The 23798-nt window shown below is 42.9% G+C and overlaps 1 protein-coding gene across 3 annotated transcripts in view; it reads right to left on the reverse strand.

The window, feature by feature from the left end:
- LOC122541620 (uncharacterized) overlaps positions 1-23391 on the reverse strand; it is a 34871-nt gene extending 11480 nt beyond the window's left edge. Inside the window, exons 1-3 of one of the 3 annotated variants that reach the window (XM_087979726.1) lie at positions 23293-23391; positions 13615-13760; positions 10451-12583 (exon numbers count right to left, since the gene is read on the reverse strand). In XM_087979726.1, coding sequence (XP_087835852.1) covers positions 11175-12110 — 936 coding nt within the window. In that variant the 5' untranslated portion in view covers positions 12111-12583; positions 13615-13760; positions 23293-23391 and the 3' untranslated portion in view covers positions 10451-11174. Of the gene's footprint in view, positions 1-2992; positions 3147-10450; positions 12584-13614; positions 18126-23292 lie in introns of those variants that run through there. The other 2 variants (XM_087979727.1, XM_043678518.2) reach the window with 2 other exon arrangements.
- Between the last annotated feature and the right edge of the window lie 407 nt (positions 23392-23798).

Genomic DNA, 23798 nt, shown 5'->3' on the forward strand with positions numbered 1-23798 from the left:
AACAGATGCCTAAGGGAAAGGCAACGGAATGAGGACATGCCACAACCCAAAGGACTAGCCACGTTACCATACATCAAGAACATTTCTGAACTGACAGCCTGACTACTACGACTAGGACTCATAACAGCACACAAACCAACAGCCACTCTCAGACAACAACTCACCAGGACAAAGGACCCAATACCCAGCATGAGCAAAACCAATGTAGTGTACAAAATCCCATGCAAGGACTGCACAAAACACTACATCGGACAAACAGGAAGACATCTAACGATCCGTATCCATGAACACCAACTAGCCACGAAACGACACGACCAGCTATCCTTAGTAGCCACACACGCAGATGACAATCAACATGAGTTCGACTGGGACAACACTACTATTATAGGACAAGCCAAACAGAGAACAGCCAGGGAATTCCTAGAGTCATGGCACTCATCCACAGATTCTATCAATAAACACATCGACCTGGACCCAATATACCGGCCACTGCAGCGGACAGCTAGAACTGACAACCGGAAGCGGCAGAGACAAACCACTATAAATGCCAGAGGAAACATCACAAAAGCGCTTCACAGGAGGCTCCCAAGCACTGAGGATGTCACTTAGACAGGGGACGAAATGTCTGCAACACAAATTCCCAGCTCGGCAAACAAAACCACAACATCCCTGTAAATCTTTTCGGAACCCTTTCAAGTTTCACAACATCCTTCCTTCATAGGGAGATTAGAATTGCACAAGATATTCCAAAGGTGACCTAACCAACCTCCTGTACAGCCACAACATGACCTCCCAACTCCTACACTCAACACTCTGACCAATAAAGGAAAGCACATTAAACACCTTCTTCACTATACTATCTACTTGAGACTCCACTTTCAAGAAACTATGAACTTGCACTCCAAGGTCTCTTTGTTCAGCAACAATTCCAGAACATTACTATTAAACCAACAGGTCCTACTCTGATTTGCCTTTCCGAAACGCAGCACCTCACATTAATCTCAGTTAAACTCTATCTGCCAGTCCTTGGCCTGTTGGCTCATCTGATCAAGACTCTGTTGAACTCTGAGGTAACCTTCTTCACTGTCCACTACACCTCCAATTTTTGGTGTCATCTGCAAACTTAGTAACTTTGGATGTTCACATCCAAATCATTTATATAAATGACAAAAAGCAATGGACCCAGCACTGAGCCTTGTGGCACACCACTAGGCATAGGCCTCCAGTCTGAAAAGCAACCCTCCGCCAGCACCATCCTCTGTCTTCTACCTTCAAACCAGTTCTGTATCCAAATGGCTAGTTTTCCCTATATTCCATAAAATTTAACCTTGCTAACTAGTGTCCCATGGGGAACCTTTTCAAATGTCTTATTGAAGTCCATATAGATCACGCCTGCTGCTCTGCCCTCATCAATCCTCTTTGTTACTTCTTTGAAAAACTCAATCGTATTCGAGAGACATGATTTCCTACGCACAAAGCCATGTTGACTATCCCTAATCAGTTCTTCTCTATTCAAATACATGTAAATCCTGTCCCTCAGGATTCCCTCCAACAACTGCCAACCACTGATGTCAGGCCCACCGGTCTACAGTTCCCTGGCTTTTCCTTACCATCTTTCTTAAATAGAGGCACCATATCAGCCAACTTCCAGTCTTCTGGCACCTCATCTATGACTATCAATGATCCAAATATCTCAGCAAGGGGTATAGCAATCACTTTCCTCGCTGCCCACAGAGTTCCAGGCTACATCCGATCAAGTCCTGCAGCTTTATCCACCTTTATATGTTTGAAGACATTCAGCACCTCCAGCCATTCGCCCATTGAGTCTGCACCGCCTTTCGATCATGGCTGATATGCTCCTCACCCCTGTTTTCCTGCCTTCTCCCCATAACCCTAACTTCTCCTCAAATTTAACTCTTCCCAGATGTTACCACACTTTGGGGTAATGAATCCCACAGACTCACAACCCTTTGGGTGTAATAGTTTCTCCTCAACTCTATTTTAAATTTTCTACCCCTTACCCTAAGACTATGACCTCTTATCCTGGAATGCCGCACAACAGGAAGCATCCGCTCCATGTCTGTTTTATCCATACCTTTTTTCTCATCTTGAATACCTCAATTTGATCTTCCATCATTTATTTAAATTCCACAGAATATCAGCTGAAACTTTTCAATCTCTCTTCAAACTCCTCATCTCTGGGATCAATCTGGTGAACTTCCTCTGAACTGCCTCCAATGCCACTACATCTTTCCTCAAATAATGGTACCAAAACTGTGCACAATACTCCAGATTCGATCTCACCAATGCCTTGTATAGTTGAAACAATACTTCCTTACCTTTATATTCTATTTCTTAGCTATAAAAGCCAACATTCCACTTTCTTTCTTATCTGCTGTGGCTGCATGCTAGTTTTCTGTGACAGTAATAGTTAAACAGCAAAGGTTCAAATAGATGTGGCCTCCCAGTATCATTAAACTATCATGTACCAGTCCAAAAAATAGTCCAAAAGACTCGTTCTGTTGCTCCAGATATATCTGGATTGGCTTTGACAGACAACTATCAGAGAGCCACCCACTCTGCCCTTCCCCTTCCACAATATGTTCACTAAGTCACAGTGCACAGGCTAATAACCAGCTTCCATTACGTACACACACAACTCAAAAATAGAAAATCAGTTAGAATCCTCAGACACTCTGCACTTCCCAGATAATGACACCTCACCTTCTCATATTCAGGAATGAGCCATCAACAAAACTCAGCCTGGAAATCAGAGGGAAATGCTTCCAATAAACACACTCAATATCCAACACACAGCTCCAGTCACACAGTTCAGCACAAAGCACCGAGTAAACAGCTCTCTCAGCTGGATCTTCTCACACAGCATAAGGGACATTTCCACCCCTGACTGCCCACAGGATAGTCAGGCTGCCTGAAGATTGGTGTGGATATTATGGGATACAATTTGTATAAAAGCTGCTCCTTCACTCACCATCTCCTCACTTGGTTTTCAGTCCCTATAGGAAGTGAACCAGCTCTGGAAGAGGAAGAGGAGACAATGGGCAGAGTGGGTGGGCTCTCTGATTGACGTCTCTCACAGTCAATCCAAATATTTCTGGAGCAACATGAGTTTCCTGAAACTTGGGAAACTGACCGGGGAAATGGAGGTGACTTTGAGCAGCAGTTCAGGTGGAGATTTAAACTTGTCACTGTCCCATCTGAATAAAACCTCACTTATTACATCTGCTGTCTCAGTTCCCCTAGGAAATGTTTGACAGATTTCTTGTGTGAAAATAACGCTGTTCACCTTCAGAGGCTTTCAAACTGACAACATCATTGATTTCTAGTTTCCCTGTTCGCCAGAATAAAACGCAAGAATTGCGGATGTTGTAAATCAGCAATAAAATCAGAAGTTGCTGGAAAAGCTCAGCAGATTTGACAGCACCTCTGCAGAGAAATCAGAGTTAACGTTTCGGGTCCGGTGACCCTTATACCCCTGTTAGGCATGTTCAGGCCACCTTTCCCATTATAGTTTTGTGCCAGACGGGATGAACTTCAGGTGCTCTTTAAACGTTTGCCACTCTTATACACAGTCATCTGTTTGTGTACCTCCCCTTTGAGTTTAGAAAAAAAAGGGGGTGAATCTGGTTGACACCTATAAAACTCGAACAGAACTAGAATGCAGAAATGTTCCTGATGACCAGAGGTCACTATTTAAGAATATGGGTGCGCTATTTGGGATTGATTAGATTAAATTCCCTACAGTGTAGAAACAGGCCCTTCAGCCCAAACTGACCCTCCAAAGAGTAACCCACCCAGACCCATTTCCCTCTAACTCATGAACCTAACACTACGGGCAATTTAGCATGGCCAATTCACCTAACCTGCACATCTTTGTGACTGTGGGAGGAAACCGGAGCACCCGGAGGAAACCCACGCAGACACGGGGAGAATGTGCAAGCTCCACACAGTCAGCCAAACCTGGGGACCCTGGTGATGTGAGGCAGCAGTGCTAACCACTGTGGCACCGTGCTGCATTGAGGTGAGAAGAAATTTCTTCACTCAAAGAGTGGTGAGTCTGTGGAATTCTCTGTCACAGAAAGCGGTTGAGGCCGAAACAATGAATGTTTTCAAGAACAAGGTGGAATTCATTCTTGGGGCAAAAACGATTTTTGAATATGAGGCAAAAGTGAGAACAAAGTGCTGAGTGGTATGATCAGATTGAACCGTGAAGCAAGCTTTCCAGGCCAAATAACCGATACTCTTTCCCTTGTTTTCTGTGTAACAGTTTATCATGGCCAGCTCATGTGCGTACCATCATCGTTTATTCAGATTAGGAATCCTCGTCTTCGAATTAACTACATCGCTCTCCATCTTAATGACGAATTCTATTATATTATGGTTACTGTTCCCCAAGGAATCTTGCAGCTATATTGCTATATTTTCCTTTCTCTTTACATATTTCCCAGTCCAGGATGGTCTGTTACTGTGTTCATTCATCAACATATTAATGCAGAAGACCATCCCATGCACTCCAGGAATTGCTCCTCTACTGTATTGTTACAGAGTTGATTTTCCCGATCTATGTGTAGATTAAAGTCACCCATAATTACAGTTCCATGTGCCTCTAATTTCCTATTTAATGCCTTCCTCAATATCACCACTAGTTTTGGGGTCGACATACAACCTCCACTATTGTTTTGTGCCCCTTGGTGTTTCTAAGCTGTGCACATACAGATTCCAATTCACCAGAGGTAATATCCTTCTTCACTATTGTGTTAATGTCCTCTTTAAACAGCAATGCTACTAAACCTCTTTTTCCTTTTTTTTCCTGCTTATCCTGAAAACCAATTATGCCTGAATATTCAGTTCCCATCAGTGATCACATGCAGTGCATCTCCATTAACCGAACTATATTATACTGTTTGCATCTATTTGCACGGCTAATTCATCCAGTTTGTCGCAAATACTCACCTCACTAAGACGCAAGGCGATTCGTCTTGTCCTTACAATTTTTACTCCCGTCCACATTATTTTGCACCAAGACCATTTTATTCTTGCTCTTGAACCCTCTGCCTATCGGTTTTCTTATTTGCCATTTGGTCTTTTGTTTTTGCCCTTGTTTCCCTCTCTTTTGTGTCTCTCTGTATAGGTTCACATTCATGGTCATTTTAGTTTAAACCCTCCCCAACCACATTAGAAAATACTCTCCCTTGGACACCCATTCCAGTCATACCAAGGTGTAAACTGCCCAACGTGTTCTACTTCGACTGAACTTCTCCCATGTCCCCAAGAACTAGTCCCAATGCCCCAAGAATCTGAAACACACCCCTTTGTACCATCCCTTCAGCCATTTATTCTTCTCAATTTCCTGCTGTTTGTACTCTGACTAGCACATAGCACTGAAATCCTGAGATCACTGTCTCTGAAGTCTATATTTTAGCTGGCATCCTCACTCCATCTATTCTGCAGATCAAAGTATAAATCCAGGGTGTTCAATTTTATATTTAGCATTCAGTAGGTTTTAAAAGTTATTTGAGCTATTAAAATTACGAAATGAGCACTCTCTAAAACAAATTGTATGATCACTATCATATTGCCACTGTTGGCAGTTTGCTGTGTACACATTAAATGCCATGTTCCCTATATTACAACAGTGACCACAATTCAAAAACTACATCTTTGGCTGCACTGTGGTTTGGGACATTTTTGTGGTCACGAAAGACTCCATATAACTGCAAGTATTTCCTTATTTTCTAATCTGAAGAAGTTACAAGATATGGTTGGAGGTCTTGTAGGTATTTGAAAAGACAGGAAATAACTACTTTCCAATACACAGAGAACTGACCATTCACATGGGATAAGAACTAGCTCCCAGCACACGGAGTTAGTTTCCAACAGAAAATCGGGAAGAATCCACAGAAACTCTCATGAGGGGATGAGAGTCATTATCGTAGAACAGATGAGAAATGAAACACTGAACCACATCCTAGTCAAACCATTAAGGAATCGAGTCATGTCGGAGAAAGGTAAAAGAACTGCTGTACTCACCAAATATGAGCAAAGAGATGAAGAACCGCATCAGCCATAGAGTCATGGTAGTCATTAGAAGCATGGAAACAGACCCTTCGGTCCAACTTGTCCATGCCAACCAGGTTTCCTAAACTGAACTAGTCCCATTTGTCTGCATTTGGCCATTATCTCTCTAAATTTTCCCTATCCTCTGACTTGTCGAAATATCTTTTAAAGGTTGTAATTGAACCTGCCTTTAACACTTCTTCTGGTAGCTTGTTCCATTAATGCACCACCCTCCGTGTGAGAACGTTGATCATCAGGTTCCTTTTAAATCTTTCACCTTTCACCTTGAACCAATGCCATATAGTTTTGGACTTTCCTACCATGGGGAAACTACCTTGGCTATTCACCTTATCTATGTCCTTGTGATTTTATAAACCTCTACAAGATCACCACACAGCATCCTATGCTCTAGTGAAAAATTCCCAGGCTAACCAGCCTCTCCTTACAACTCAAACCTTCCAGTCTTGGTAACATCCTTGGGAATCTATTTTGAACACTTTCCAATTTAACAATATCTTCCTTATAGCATAGTGACAAGAATTGTACATTACTCCGAATGTGGCCGTACCACTATCTTGTACAGCCACAACATGTACTCCATGCTCTGACTGATGAAGGCAAGTGTGTCAACACTTTCTTCACTATAGGAGAAAATAAGGACTGCAGATGCTGGCGATCAGAGTCAAGAGTGTGGTGCTAGAAAATCACAGAAGTCAGGCAGGAACTGAGGAGCAGGAGAAGTGATGTTTCGAGCATAAGCCCTTCATCAACCTGTCTATTTGTGATGCTATTTTCAAGGAACTGTGTACCTGCACCTCAGGTGGCACTGTTCGATAACATTCCATGAGCCCTACCATTAACTGTGTAAGTCCTGCCCTGGTTTATTTTATCAAAATTCAACAACTCACGTGTATCAGAATTAAACACCATCTACCATTGCTTGTCCTACTGTCCCAGCTGATCAAATTCCTGTTGTACTCTTAGATAACCTTCTTCACCATCTATTACAGCACCAATTTTGGTGTCATCTGCAAATGGACTAACCATGTTACTAACTAGCTGTATTCATATCCAAATTATTTAGAAATGACAAATAAGTGGACCCAGCACTGATCCTTGAGCCACAGACACCAATCTGAAAAAACAACCATCTACCACCACTCTGTCTCCTACCATTAAACCAATTTTGAAAGTACCTGTCTAATACCATCAAATTTGGCCTTGCCCCAATTTAAAAAATTAAGTTGTGGACCAGATCTATCCTTTTGCATATCTATTTTAAAACTAATAGAATTAACATCCCTACCAACACTTCAGAGACTTGCCCTGCCTTACTTTCCAATAGAGGAGTCAAGTCTTGCCTCTTAACATACTTAACAAACTCCTTCCTATCCAAGCCCTTTAACACTATGGCAGTCCAGTCTTTGCTTGGAAACTTGAAATCTCCTACTATCACAACTTTATTATTCTAAATCTCCGCACATATTTATAGAGTCATAGAGATGTACGCATGGAAACAGACCCTTCGGCCCTACCCGTCCATGCCGTACTGGACAGCGAAGAGGGATACCTCAGATTACAACAGGATCTTGACCAGATGGGCTAATGGGTTGAGAAGTGGCAGATGGAGTTTAATTCAGATAAATGCGAGGTGCTGCATTTTGGGAAAACAAATCTTAGCAGGACTTATACACTTAATGGTAAGGTCCTAGGGAGTGTTGCTGAACAAAGAGATCTTCGAGTGCAGGTTCATAGCTCCTTGAAAGTGGAATTGCAGGTGGATAGGATAGTGAAGAAGGTGTTTGGGATGCCTTTCTTTATTGGTCAGAGTATTGAGTACAGGAGTTGGGAGGTCATGTTGCGATTTGCTCCTCAATGTTTTGCTATCAATTGGGAGGGCTACAATCCCGTCACAGACGTCATCTCTTATTTCTCAGTTACACTCCTTCAACCTTCATTGGACAATCTTTCAGGAATATCAGTATTGCCATGGTATTTTCCTTAATCATAAACACTGCTTCCCCTTCTCTCTTGCCTCCCCTTCAGTACCCTGGAACGTTGACCTGCCAGTCCAGGGTGGCACAGTGGCTAGCACTGCTGTCTCACAGCACCAGAGACCTGGGTTCGATTCCCACCTTGGGCAACTATCTGTGTGGAGTTCTCACATTCTCCCCGTGTCTGCCTGGGTTTCCTCCCACAATCCAAAGATGTGTAGGCCATGCGAATTGGCCATGCTAAATTGCCCATAGTATTAGGTGCATTTGTCAGAGGGAAATGGGTCTGGGTGGGTTACTCTTCGGAGGGTCAGCGTGGACTTGTTGGGCTGAAGGGTCTGTTTCCACACTGTAGGGAATCTGATCTAATCTAATCCTGTCCTTCCCTCAGCTATGTTTCTGTAATAGCTTGATATCCCAATTCCACATACCCATCCATACCCTTAGGTCACCTCCCTTACCTCTAAAACCTCTTGCATTGAAATAAATGCAGTTTGATTCATCAGTCCTCTGTTGTACTCTTGCCCATTTAACTCGCTCTCTGTAACTTCTGTGTTAGCCTCAGCATTCTCTTCTGTCTCACTACAGTTTACCCCTCTGCTGTAAACAAAATCTATATTCAGTAGTTTTGTCTGAGTTGTTTACTGATGTTGAGTTTGTACTTCTGTGTAAACAAGTTAAGCTGCAATATTTGTTTCCATCTGAAAAAATGTCATGCTCCCAGTTTATATAAAAGGAACTGATACTTTAGTTGCATCTCCAATTCTAAGACATGTTCAGATGGGTAATTATTCTGTCGTTCAGTTTTTTTTCTTTGGCTACTTCACTGGAATTCAGTATCTTGCAATAGGTTGAGTCTTTTCTAATGAAGATCCTTTACTTTATGACCAAAGTGATATCATGTATTCAAATCCTATAGGGAGTGCACTTTTACACTCAGATTAAGGTGACCAATACACTACTTGTAATGAACATCAAGCTAAACAATGTGAACAGCTGCTCAAGACTCTTGACATCTCAGACAGCCCATGGATGAAGCTTGGAGTAGACCACTTCACTCTCACTGGAACTGATGATCTCATCACAGTCGACCACTATTCAGACAGTGGGGAGTTTGAGCAGCTGAGGTCAGTGACTCCCAGTGAGATTGTAGAATGGCTGAAAATGCACTTCAGTCATCGTGACATTCCTGATATTGTGATCAGTGAAACAGACCTCAATTTATGAGTAAAAAATTCAGATACTTCATGAATGACTGGGGAATACGATACCACAAGTCATCTCTACACAAGGTTTTTGCAGAATGTGCAAATTGATAATATAAATGCAAGTCTTTCTTTCTTGGGGAACATTACGCTTTGAGTGAACTGGAAATTACCCAAATGGAGAAAATATCCCAACTACTGAGACAATCTCTACTGTCTCAATTTTGTTTTGGAACTGTAAATTGAAGTTAAGAGTTGATCTTTGAACAGCAAAATGAAAGAGAACAAGTATCTACTGCTGGAAACTGGCCTGGAAAATCAATGCAACTTAATTACTGCTCTACAGATGATTTTGGACCAACATGTTGCTCTCCTCAGGACTGACAACTGGTCGGATGTTGAATTGGTCCATTAAAAGATGTCCAGTGTGGGCCAACAAAGTCACTGTCTCCATGGTTTCACTGCAGTTGTCAACTCATTGGTTGTTCTGATATGAGAATACCATTCTGTGTGAATAGTTGCATGAATTGGTGACTTCAGAATTCAAGCAAGGCATAGTTTACTTGCCTGTGTACAACTCCATTCTGCACGGATTTCTGAAGGCCTGGTACCCATTGTGAAGAAGGTTATTTTTCAATTATAATTCTTATATTTTTCTTTTAATTAATGCTTTAACTGTGTCTGCCTGTCTGATTGCCTGTGTGAGAGTGGGGGCTTGTGTTTAAAGATTGACTGAGATCATAGAAATCATAGAAATTGCCTTGTTGTTTATCTATGATTCATTAAGGTTGCAAAATTAATAATTAATTTTTCTTTAAGCTGTAAGTCTGATGTGAAAGCTCTGTTATTTGCAAAGTCTGGTTAGGAACAAATGAGTAATTTGGAGGGTTGTTGAATATTTTAATTTCATTATGTTGCAATAGTGAGGCTAATTTGTTTTGTCCCTGTGTTACAGAACATAGAACATAGAAAAATACAGCGAAGTACAGGCCCTTTGGCCCTCGATGTTGCGCCGATCCAAGCCCAACTAACCTACACTAGCCCACTATCCTCCATATGCCTATCCAATGCCCGTTTAATTGCCCATAAAGAGGGAGAGTCCACCACTGCTACTGGCAGGGCATTCCACAAACTCACAACTCGCTGAGTAAAGAATATAACATAACCCACAGCAACATTGACCAATTTATTATTTACAGATCTGTTATCGTATGAATTTGAGTCAGTCAGTGAATAGATGCACACCATGCTGACAAATCTGGTAGTTTGGGTGATTACAAAGTGTGATTTATTACAGATTATAAAGCTATAGAAAATATTGAAAAAATAGCAGACAAACACTATATACAACTTACATCAAAATAATAAAGTGTCTCAAAATGATTCAAGATCTCTTCCAGAACTTGAAATTAAACTTGGGAGAAGGTATGGTGAACATAACATTATTACATTGTGTCCATCCTGTGAGGAGACTCCAGAACAAGGGGCAGAACATTAAAATTAGAGTGAGGCTGTTCAGAGATGAATTCAGCAAATACCTCTTCACAAAAGGGGGACAAGAAATCTGAAACTCCCATCTGTCAAAAACTGGTTGTGGCTGAAGGTCACTTGAACTGTCAAACCTGAGATTAATTGGAGTATTGATGGACAAGAACTTGGCAAGTGGGTCTGCTGATGTCCTACAAGGTCCAATAACTATGTGGAACCTATATTGCTGAACCCAGATTGTCAGATTTTCTCCCCTGTGTGAGTGTGTTGATAGTCCAAGAGATACTCTGACTGTGCAAAAGTCTTTTTATAAACATTGTAACTGAGGAGCACTTCGTGCAAATTCTGTGTGTTCCAGGAGGATTGAAGATATTATAAAAGCTTTGTCACAAACCTTACACTTGAAGGGTTACTGTCCTGTGTGAATTCTCCAATGGTACAGGAGATTCGATGACTTTGAGAACGATTTGTCACACACCTCACATGTGAATGGTTTCTCCCCTGTGTGAATTCGTTGGTGGAGGCAGAGGGTTGATGACTGTGAGAATGATTTGTCACACACGTTACACCTGAAAGGTTTCTCCCCCGTGTGAACACGTTGGTGTACACGGAGGTTTGATGACTCTGAGAATGATTTGTCACAAACTTCGCATGTGAATGGTTTCTCCCCCGTGTGAATGCGGTGGTGTGCAAGGAGGAGTGAAGAAGTTGAGAATGATTTGTTACACACCTCACACTTGAATGGTTTCTCCCCTGTGTGGATGTGTTGGTGTACTCGGAGGTTTGATGACGTCAAGAATAATTTATCACACACCTCACACTTGAATGGTTTCTTCCCTGTGTGCAGCCTCTGATGGACCAAGAGGTTAGATGATCTTGAGAAATTTCTGTCACACACCTTGCACTTGAATGGTTTCTCCCCAGTGTGAACACGTTGGTGGACACGAAGTTGCGACAATGTCAAGAACAATTTGTCACACAGTTCACACGCAAATCGTTTCTCACCCGTGTGAATTCGTTGATGTCTGCGGAGCGTTGATGTGTCTGAGAATGATTTGTCACACACCTCGCATACAAATGGTTTCTCTCCTGTGTGAATCCGTTGGTGTACCCGTAGGTTTGATAAGATCGAGAATGATTTATCACATACCTTGCATGTGAATGGTTTCTGCCCTGTGTGCATTCTCTGGTGCCTCAGCAGTTGGGAAGAAGAGGTGAAAGCCTTCTCACAAACCTCACACCTGAAGGGTTTCTCCCCTGTGTGAATCATCTGGTGTGCCAGGAGCCTTGTAGAAGTCACAAAAGATTTATCACAAACTGCACACTTGAATGGTTTCTCTTCCATGGAACTGTCTTTAGCAATGGTTCTAACAGATGCACACTTGCTTGTAGTGAGATATTACGGGCCTGTGGAGCCCACTTCACACAAGAACAGTCTCTTGCCTGTAGGAATGAGTCAGTGGTCCATGAGGCTTGATGAATTATTGGAGTTTTTCTCACAACACTTGGAGCCCATGCACACTTGCTCACAACCTCAGCCTGACCGATCACCGACAGCCAAACCTTCAGAAAGGTTGCTTCTGCTGGAAGGCTCCACGCTTACTGACCAGTTTCAAATCTGATGGTATGTCAAAGCTCCCCTGACCTGACCAATCTCCAGGTGATGGTTTTACTGCCCAACCTTCTCAGTGCTGAGCAATGCTGCGAAGGGATTGAATGTCTCTCCACAGTCGTGCAGTTGTTTCTTGGGGGATGGTCAGCATCTAACTGTGGTGTCTATCCTCTCTGTATTCTCTGGTGTAGTACAGTGTAATCCTTCTGTAAAATAGAAAAAGGAAACATAATTCCCCCCAACTCCCTCTCCTCCTTTGCTGAAGGTGCCCACTCCTCAGTCAGTGACAGTCTTCCATTTCAATTTGGTCCATACGTCACAGGAGCCTCCTCTCACTGCTCTTCTTCTCAATCTATCAGCAAATCCTTCTGATCCTTTTCCCCCTCGTGTGCTTATCCAGTTTCCCTTTGAAGACATCTCTTCTCTTCATCTCAACCACACCATTAATTGATTAACAGTGAATTTAATCAATTTTGGAATTTGATGAATACATTCAGAACAAAAACATGAGAATTTTCAGCTTGTCCTAAAAACCCAAATGTTGTCCTTCAGTGAAGGAAACCTGCTACGACTGCCTGGTCTGTTCTACATGTGACTCTAGTCCACCACAACTTAGTTGACTCAAAGTGGTCAAAGAAACAAATGTTAAACAATCACTACAAAGTCCAATAATAAGATGAAGTTTGATCTCAGCCCAGTGAAATCTGTGAAGTTTCTCCTTCCAAGGTCTGCAGAGAAATTCCCAAATGAAGGAGAGTTGCCACAGATTGATCACTGAACCGTGTCAATCTGGAAACATCCCAGACTCCCCCATCACCATCCCTGGGAATGTCCCATCTTACTGACAGGGAGGGAAGTAGTCAATATCGAGTCCATCGACTGTCAGGGCTTCAGGTCAAACACATCCAAGGAAAACCACCACACCTCTCTCAACTACTGTATTTTGGTGGGATGAAGCAAATGAAGCATATTATCTAAATGGTGAGAGATGGCAGAGCTCTGGGGTACAGAGGGTCCAGGTATCCTCATGCATGAAATGCAAAAGGTTTCTCTACAGGTACGGTGAGCCATTAGGAAAACTGACAAAATGTTTTCACCATGACTGGAACTGAATGCAACAGTAGGGAGGTTTTGCTTCAGTTATACAGCACACTGATAAGATCATCTCCGTGCAGAATTGATCACCTTCTTTAAGGAAGGATGGAAATACGTTGGAAGCAATTTAGACTGAACTTACCAGACTAATACTTGGAATGGACAGACTTTCTGACAGGCTTGTAACCTTGAGAGTTTAGAAGGAATGGTGATTTGATTGAAGCATACTGATGACTTTTGGCAGGATGGATGTGTAGAGAATGTTTTCTCTCATCTGAGAATCTAGAACTGGAGGACACTATTTTAAATATGTGAGAAAACACGTGGAACAGTGTCTTTGGAACTCTCGTCTGCTAATGGTGATTGATGCCCTTGAATATTTTTAAGGCAGAGCTAGATAGACTCTTAAAAGCAAGGTTATCTGGTGTAGGTGGGCTTGCAGTGTACACAAATCAGCCATCATCTTATTGGAAAACAGTGGCAGCATCAGACAGTCAGCACAGATTTACAGAAGGGAAATCATGCTTGACACATCAAATGAAATTCTTCAAGGAGTGACTCATAAGATTGATGGGGGGAGCAAGTGGATGTGATTTATTTGGACTTCTAGGAGGTTTTGACAAAGAGGTTTTTTAACGTTTTCTACGTAAGAAATTAGCATACAAGATTAAACCACATTAGATTGGGTGTAGTGTTTTGAGATGGCTAGAAAACTAGTGAGCCATCACTAAACAAAGAGGACGAATAAGTAAATGGCAGGCAGTGATTAGTGTGGTATGAGAAAGATCAAAGCTAGGACCCCAGCTATTAACTATATACGTTAATAACTTGGACGAGGGAACTAAATATAATAACTCCAAATTTGCAGATGGCACAAAGACAGGTGGGGAAATGAAGTGTGAAGAAGATGCAGGGAAACTTCAGTGTGATTTGGACAAGTTGAGTGAGTGGGCACTTGATGAAGCTGCAGATGAAGTATAATGTGGATAAATATGAAGTCATACACTTTAGTTGCAAAAGCAGGAAAGCAGATTATAATCTGAATGGGAGAGGAGAGGTGCAACAAGATCTGGGTGTCCTCGTGCACCATTTGATGAAAAATAAGCATGTAGGTGTAGCGAGCAGTCAAGAAGGCAAATAGTATGTTGCTCTTCATAGCAAGAGGATTCAAGTAAAAGGATGTCTGAATGCAACTGTACAGGACTTTGGTCTGACCCCATTTGGAGTCATGTATGCAATTTGGTCTCCTTATCTGAGGCAGGATGTTCTTGCTGTGGAGGAAGTGCAGGGGATGTTTACCAGAATGATTCCTGAAGTGGCAGGGCAGGCTTATTAACAGAGGTTGAATTGGTTAGGATCATATTTGCTGGAATTCAGATGCATGAGGAGGAATCTCAAAGAAATCTATCATATTCTAACAGCACTAGACAGGTTGGATGCAGGAAAGATGTACCCAGTGACTGGAGAGTCCAGAGCAAGGGGTCATATTTTAGAATTATGGGGTAAGCCATTCAGGATTGAGATGAGGAGAAACCTATTCACCCAAAGAATGCTGAGCCTGTGGAACTTGTGGTCACAGAAGGGAGTTGAAGTCAAAACATTATGTCATTTTCAGAAGACATTGGATATCGCAGTTGGAGCGAAAGAGAGAAAAGGATATGGGGAAAGATAGAAAAAGGCTATTAAATTGGATAGTCAGCCAAGACCAAAATGAATAGCATAGCAGGATCAAAGAACCAAAAGACCCACTCTTTTTACTACTTCTGATGTTTCTATAAACGCTGGAGCAGATTCTAGAGCTTAAAGGGCAAACCCCTACTCCTAATTAATAATTCGAGGTTTACTTCACCATGACAGTCCTCACCAGGACGTAACCACATCAGGATAGAGTGTTGGAGGTGGCAAAGATTCACATTTTTGAACCATTGGGATTTCTTCAGAGATACAGATTACATGTCAAAGATGGATGAGTTTGAAGGGAATCAATATCCTTAAAATTTGCTCGTACTACTCAGGACGCTTCAAACTAGTAAGGAAAGGGATGTTGGGGAACCAAAGCGATAGCAAGAAAAGGCTGAGGCTGGTACAGTAGACAGAAGGAGCAAGTCTAATAGTCAAGGCAGACAAGGGCTTGGCAGGGAACAAGATAAGACTGAGAAGTTAAACTGCATTTACTTCAATGCCAGAGGCCTGATAGGTAAGGCAGATGAATGTGGTTGGGAGCATGGAACTGGGTCTCATAGCTGTGACAAAAATGTGCTTCAGGGATGGACAGGACTGGCAACTTAATGTTCCGGGATAAAAATGCTATCCGAAGGAAAGAAAGGAAGGCAACAGAGAGGGAAATGGTATTTTTGGTTAGGGAGATCATTACGGCTGTATTTAGGAAGGATATTCCTGGGAGATCATCCAATGCAGCTATATAGGTGGAACTTAAAACAATAAGAAAGGGGTGATCACCTCGTTGGAATTGTATTAGAGGCCCCCTAAGAGTTCAGCGGCAAATTGAGAAGCAAATATGTAAGAAGAACTCAGATTTCTGGAAGAAAAATAGGGTTCTAACTGTAGGGGATTTTAACTTTCCAAACATAGACTGGGACTGTCATAGTGTTAAGTGCCTGTATGGGGAGGAATTTGTTAAGTATGTACAAGAAAACTTTATTATTCAATTTGTGGATGTACCTATTAGAGAAGGAACAATATTTGAAGTTCTGTTGGGAAATAAGGCAGAGCAAGTGCCTGAAGTGTCAATGGGAGAGCACTTTCGGACAAGTGGACATAATTCTATTAGTTTGAAAATAGTTATGGAAAAGGACGGAGCTGATCAAAAAATTAAAATTCCATATTTCGAGTAAGGCTAATTTTGACAGTATTAGACAGGAACTTTGAAAAGTTAATTAAAGTAGACTATATGCAAGTGAAGGGATTGTTAGGAAATGGGAAGCCTTTAAGAATGAAATAATGAGTGTTCAGAGACAATATGTTCCTGATAGTGTGAAGGGCAAGGCTGGTCGTTGAATGGAATGCTGGATGACTACAGACATTGAGGCTCCGGTCAAGAGAAAGGACGCATACATTAGGTACAGAGAGTTGGCATCAAGTGAATCCCTTGAAGAGTACAAGGGGTGTTGGGATATTCTTAAGAAGAAGGTCAGAGGGTACAAAGGGGACATGAGATAGCTTTGGCAAGTGGAGTTATGGAGAATATAAAGAGATTCTATAAATATGTTAAGGCCAAAAGATTAACTAGAGAGAGAATAGGACTCTGTCAAAAATCAACATGACCATCTATGTTTGGAACCACTAGAGATGGGTGAGATACTAAACAAATATTTTGCATCAGTATTTACTGTGGAGAAGGAATGGAAGTCAGGGAATTTGGGGAAATAAATAGTGATGTCTTCAAAAGAGTTCAGATTACAGAAGAGGAGATGCTGGTGGTCTTAAAGCGCATATAAGTAGATAAATCCCTGGGACCTGATTAGGTATTTCCCAGAACTTTGTGGGAAGCAACGGAAGAGTTTACTGGGCACCTTGTTGAGATATTTGTATCACTGATAGCCATGATTGAAGTGTCAGAAGACTGAAGGTTGACTACTGAGGTGCTATTATTTAAGAAAGTCGGTGAGAAAAGCCAAGGAACTATAGACCAGTGAGCCTCCATCAGTGCTGGGTAAGTTGTTGGAGGGAATTCAAAGGGGCAGGATTTACATGAATTGGAAAAGGCAAGGACTGATTAGGGATAGTCCGCATGGTTTTGTGTCTGGGAATTCATGTCTCACTAACTTGATTAAGCTTTTTGAAGAAGTAACAAAGAAGACTGATGAAGGCAGAATGGTAAATGTTGTTAATATGGACTTTAATAAAGTGTTCAACAAGGTTCCTCATGGTAAAAGGATTCGTCAGATTAGATCGCATAGCATCCAGGGAGATAACCAATTGGATACAACATTGGCTTGAAGGTAAGAGACGAGGATCGTGGTAGAGGGTTGTCATTCAAAGTGGAGGCCTGTGACCAGTGGTGTGCCACAAGGATCAGTGCTGGGTCTGCTGCTTTTCATCATTCATATAAATGATTTGAATGTGAACATAGGTGGTATGGTTAGTAAAGTTGCAGACGACACCAAAATATGACAGTGCACTATAGGACAGTGAAGCACAATGGGACCTTGTTCAAAAGGACCAATGGGCTGAGAAGTGGCAGATGGAATTTAATTTAGATAAATGTGAGGTGTTGCATTTTGGTAAGAGGGCAGGACTTATACAGTTGATAGAACGTACAACATAGAACATAAAAAAGTACAGCACAGAACAGGCCCTTTGGCCCACGATGTTGTGCCGAGATTTAATCCTAATGTAAAATATAGTAACAACCTACGGACCCCTCAACTCACTGCTATCCATGTGCATGTCCAGCAGTCGCTTAAATGTCCCCAATGACTCTGCTTCCACCACCACCGCTGGTAACTCATTCCATGCATTCATAACTCTGTGTAGCTAAAAAACCTATCTCTGACGTCTCCTTTATATCTTCCTCCTAATATCTTCAAACTATGACTTCTCGTACCAGTCAATCCTGCCCTGGGAAACGTATCTGGCTATTAACTCTATTTATTCCTCTCATTATTTTGTACACCTTGATCAGGTCTCCTCTCTTCCTCCTTCACTCCAGAGAGAAAAGTCCTAGTTTATTCAACCTTTCATCATAAGGCAAGCCCTCCAGTCCAGTCAGCATCCTGGTAAACCTTCTTTGCACCCTCTCCAAAGCCTCTGTATCTTTCCTATAGTAGGGCGACCAGACCGGGACACAATATTCCAAGTGTGGTCTCACCAGGAACTTGTAAAGCTGCAGCAAAACCTCGCGGCTCTTAAACTCAATCCCCCTGTTAATGAAAGCCAAAACACCATTTGCTTTTTTAACAACCCTATCCACTTGGGTGGCAACTTTGAGGGATCTATGTACTTGCACACCCAGATCCTTCTGTTCCTCCACTCTGCCAAGAATCCTGTCTTTAATCCTATATTCAGCATTCAAGTTTGACCTTCCAAAATGCATCACTTCGCATTTATCCAGGTTGAACTCCATCTGCCTTTTCTCAGCCCAGCTCTGCATCCTGTCTATGTTGTGCTGCAGCCTGCAGTAGCCCGCTATACTATCGACAACACCTCCAACCTTTGTGTCATCTGCAAATTTACTAACCCACCCCTCAACCTCCTCATCCAAATTATTTATAAAAACTACAAAGAACAGAGGCCCAAGAACAGAGCCCTGCGGGACCCCACTCAACACTGTCCTCCAGGCAGAATACTTTCCATCTACAACCGCTCTCTGCCTTCTGTCAGCCAGCCAATTCTGAATCCAGATCGCCAAATCTCCCTGTATCCCATACTTCCTGACTTTATGAATGAGCCTACCATGGGGAACCCTATCAAATGCCTTGCTGAAATCCATATACACCACATCCACTGCTGTACCATCGTCGACCTGTCTTGACACCTCTTCAAAGAACTCAGTAAAATTTGTGAGGCATGACCTGCCCCTCACAAAGCCATGCTGACTGCCTTTAATCACACTATGCTTTGCCAAATAGTCATAAATCCTAGCCCTCAGAATTCTTTCCACAACTTTGCTGACCACAGACGTAAGATTGATTGGTCTGTAATTGCCAGGGATTTCCCTATTACCCTTCTTGAAAAGAGGAACAACATTCGCCTCCTTCCAATCCTCTGGTACGACTCCTGTGGAGAGTGAGGAGGCAAATATCCTCGCCAGTGGCTTAGCAACCTCCTTTCTCGCTTCCCGGAGCAGCCTAGGATTAATCTGGTCTGGCCCTGGGGACTTATCAAGCTTAATATTTTCCAAAATGTCTAGCACATCAACTTCATGAATCTTGATCTGGTCAAGACTGCAACCCAGCTCCTCTAAGATTTCATTTATAAAAAGTTTCCTTTTCTTGGTGAAAACTGAAGCAAAAAACTAATTTAGAGCTTCCCCTATCTGCTCAGACTCCATGCACAAGTTCCCTACGCTACCCTTGATTGGCCTACCTTTTCCCTGGTCATTTTCTTATTCCTCACGTATGAGTAAAACTCCCTCATCCTACCTGCCAAACCTTTTTCGTGCCCCCTCCTGGCTCTCCTCAGTCCATTTCTAAGCTCCTTTCTAGCAAGTCTGTAATCCTCTAAAGCTGTGCTAGATCCTTGCTTCCTCCACTTTACGTAAGCTGCCTTCTTCCTTTTGACGAGAATTTCCTCTGTTCTCGTCATCCAAGGTTCTTTAATCTTACCCCTTCTTACCTGTCTCAGAAGAACAAATTTGTGCATCACTCGCAACAACTGCTCCTTAAATAGTCTCCACATGTCTGCTGTGCCCTTTCTGTGGAACAGTTGCTCCCAGTCTATACTTCCCAACTCCTGTCTGGTAGCGTCATAATTTCCTTTTCTCCAATTAAATATCTTCCCTCGGTAACTGTTCCTTTTCCTCTGTAAGGCTATACTAAATGTTAGGCAGCTGTGATCACTGTCACTAACGTGTTCTCCCACCGCGAGATCTGACACCTGTCCTGGCTCGTTGTAGAGCACCAAATACAAAATGGCCTCTCCCCTCGTCGGTCTGTCTACATACTGAGTAAGGAAACCCTCCTGAACACACCTGACAAAATTGGCTCCCTTCCAAACCATCTACACTTAGGAGGTTCCAGTCGATATTGGGAAAGTTGAAATCACCCATAACTACAACCCTGCTACTTTTGCATTTTTCCAGAATCTGCCCACCTATGCATTCTTCAATCTCTCTACAGCTATTAGGTGGTCTGTAGAAAACCCCCAATGCAGTGGCTGTTCCCTTGTCGTTGCGAATGTTCACCCATCCTGACTCGGTAGACAAACCTTCCTCAACAACCTTTGTTTTTGTAGCTGTGATGCACTCTCTGATTAGCAATGCTACACCCCCTCCTCTTTTTCCACCTTCCCTGTTCTTTTTAAACATTCTTAACCCTGGAACATCAAACAACCATTCCTGCCCCAGTGAAACCCACATCTCCATTATGGTCACATCATCGTATCCCCAAGTACTGATCCATGCTCTCAGTTTGTCACTCTTATTTCGGACACTCTTGCATTAAAGCAGACACACTTTAACAGATCCCTTTGTTTCATCGCGTGAGAAACCTTCCTTTTAGATTCAATATATCCTGTCACTGTCACGTCTGCAACTGACCCCCTATTAGACATGTGGCTCTGATTCCCACCCCTCTGCCAAATTAGTTTAAACCCTCCCGAATCACACGAGCAAATCTCCCACCCAGGACATTTGTGCCCCTCCAGTTCAGGTGCAACCCGCCCTTCATATGCAGGTCCCACCTTCCCCAGAAGGTATCCCAATGGTCTAGGTATCTGAAGCCCTAGCTCCTGCACCAGCCTCGCAGCCACATGTTAAGCTGCATTCGCTGACTGTTCCTCATCTCACTGTCCCGTGGCACCGGTAGCAAATCTGAAATCACTACTCTATTGGACCTGCTCTTCAGCTTCCAACCTAACTCTCTGTAGTTCCTTTTCAGATTCTGAATCCCTTTCCTGGCTATATCATTGGTGCCAATATGTACCATGATTTCTGGCTGCTCACCCTCCCCCGTCAGAATCCTGTAAACCCGATCGGCAACATCCCGGACCCTGGCACCAGGGAGGCAACAAACCTTCCGGGAGTCCCATTCCTGACCACAAAATCTCCTGTTAATCCATCTAACTATTGAGTCCCCTACCACTAGCGCTTTTCTATTTCCCCCCCCCCTTCCTTTCTGAGGCACAGTGCCAGGCTCAGTGCCAGAGACCTGACAACTGTGGCTTACCCCTGGTAGGCAGTCCCCACCAGCAGTATCCAAAATGGTATACTTATTGCTGAGGGATACGGCCCCAGGGGATCCCTGCTGTGACCGTCAGTTCCCTTTCTTCCCCCTGACAGTAACCCAGCTGTCCTTATCCTGTGTCTGGGGAGTGACCACCTCAGTTGATGGTAAGGCCCTGGGGAGTGTTGCCAAACAAACAGACCTGTGAGAGCAGGTACATAGTTACTTGAAAGTGGAGTCACAGTTAAAGATGGTGGTGAAGAAGGCACTTGGTACACCTGCCCTCATTGGTCAGAACATCGAGTATAGGAGTTGGGATTTCATTTTATGGCTGTACAGGATATTGGTGAGGCCAGTTTGGAACACTGCATGCAATTTTGGTCATCCTTCTAAAGGAAGGATGATGTGAAACTTGAAAGGGTTCAGAAACAATTTACAAGGATGTTGCCAGGGTTGGAAGGTTTAAGTTACAGGGAGAGGCAGAATAGACTGGGGCTATTTTTCCAGAAACATCAGAGGCTGACGGCGACCTTACAAAGCTTTATAAGGGCATTGTTGGGTGAATAGCTAAGATTCTTTTCCAAGGGTGTGGGAGTCCAAATCTAGAGGAGAGAATTTTAAGGTGAGAGGGGAAAGACGTAAAAAGGACCTGAGGGGTAACTTCACCAAAGGGTCTGTTTCTCTGCTATGAGGACTCAATGACAAATCACCACACTGGGGTGTCATAGTCAGAGAGAGGTACAGCATTGAAAAAGGCCCTTCGTTCTACCGACCAGATATCCGAAATTAATCTAGTCCCATTTGCCAGCACTTGGCCCATATCTCTCTAAACCCTTTCTGTTCATATACCCATCTCAATGCCTATTAAATGCTGTAATTGTACAAGCCTCCACGACTTCCTCTGGCAGCTTATTCCATACATGCACCACTTTCTGCGTGAAAACATTGCCCCTTAGGACCCTTTTAAATCTTGCCCCCTAGTTTTGGACTCCCTCACACTGCAGAAAAGACCTTGTCTATTTACCCTGTCCATGCCCCTCATTATTTTATAAACCTCTATAAGGTAATCCCTCAGCCTCCGATGCTTCAGGGAAAATTGTTCCAGTCTCTTCAGCCTCTCCCTATAGCTCAAGCCACCCACTCTGGCAACATCCTTGTAAATCTTTTCTGAATCCTCTCAAGTTTCATGACCTCCTTTCTGTGAAAGGGTGACCAGACGCGCATGTAGTATTCAAATAGTGGCCTAATCGCTGCCCTGTGCAGCTGCAACATGATCTCCCAAGTCTTATACTCAATGCACTATCCAATAAAGGAGAGCATACCAAATGCCTTTTTAACTAATCTGTCTACGTGTGACTCCACATTCAAGGAATTATGAACCCCCACTCCAAAATCTCATTGTTGAGCAAAACTCCTCAGGACCTTACCATTAAGTATATAAATCCCGCTCTGATTTGCATTTCTAAAATGCAGCACCTAATATTTATCTAAATTAAATTCCATCTACCACTCTTTGGCCCATTGGCCCATGTGATCAAGATCCTGTTGTATTCTGAGGTAACCTTCTTCGCTGTCCACTACACCTCCAATTTTGGTGTCATCTGCAAACTTACCAACTGTACCTCCTCTGTTCACATTCAAATCATTTGTATAAATGACAAAAAGCAGTGGACTTAGCAGCCATCCTTGTGGCACATTATTGGCCACAGGCCGCCAGTCTGAAAAGCAACCCTCAACACCACTTTCAAGCCAGTTCCGCATCCAAATGGCTAGTCTTCCTGACATTCTGTGTGATCTAACCCTGCTAACCATGAGGAGCTTTGTTCATACACTGCAGAATGATCAGCATGAAAATAACTAGCTCCCAACATTGCGGGGGAGCAGGAGAATCGACATTTCAGGCATAAGCCCTTCATCAGGAATGAAAGGCTTATGCCCGAAATGTCAATTCTCCTGCTCCTCAGATCCGTCCTGACCTGATGCGCTTTTCCAGCACCACACTCTCGACTCTGATCTCCAGCATCCGCAGTCCTCACTTTCTCCTCGTTGATCCCAACACTGACACACAAAAGGAAATCAGTGAGAATCGTTAAGACACTCTGCACCTCCAGATAATTACACCTCACCCTCTCATATTCAGGAATGAGGCATCAACAAAACTCAGCCTGGAAATCAGAGGGAAATGCTTCCAATAAACACACTCAATATCCAACACACAGCTCCAGTCACACAGTTCAGCACAAAGCACCGAGTAAACAGCTCTCTCAGCTGGATCTTCTCACACAGCATAAGGGACATTTCCACCCCTGATTACCCACAGGATAGTCAGACTGCCTGAAGATTGGTGTGGATATTATGGGATACAATTTGTATAAAAGCTGCTCCTTCACTCACCATCTCCTCACTTGGTTTTCAGTCCCTATAGGAAGTGAACCAGCTCTGGAAGAGGAAGAGGAGAGAATGGGCAGAGTGGGTGGGCTCT

This window comes from Chiloscyllium plagiosum, unplaced genomic scaffold, assembly GCF_037043375.1.
Source record: "Chiloscyllium plagiosum isolate Xiang-an unplaced genomic scaffold, Cpla_swu_hap1 HiC_scaffold_35, whole genome shotgun sequence".
NCBI classification, from domain to species: domain Eukaryota; kingdom Metazoa; phylum Chordata; class Chondrichthyes; order Orectolobiformes; family Hemiscylliidae; genus Chiloscyllium; species Chiloscyllium plagiosum.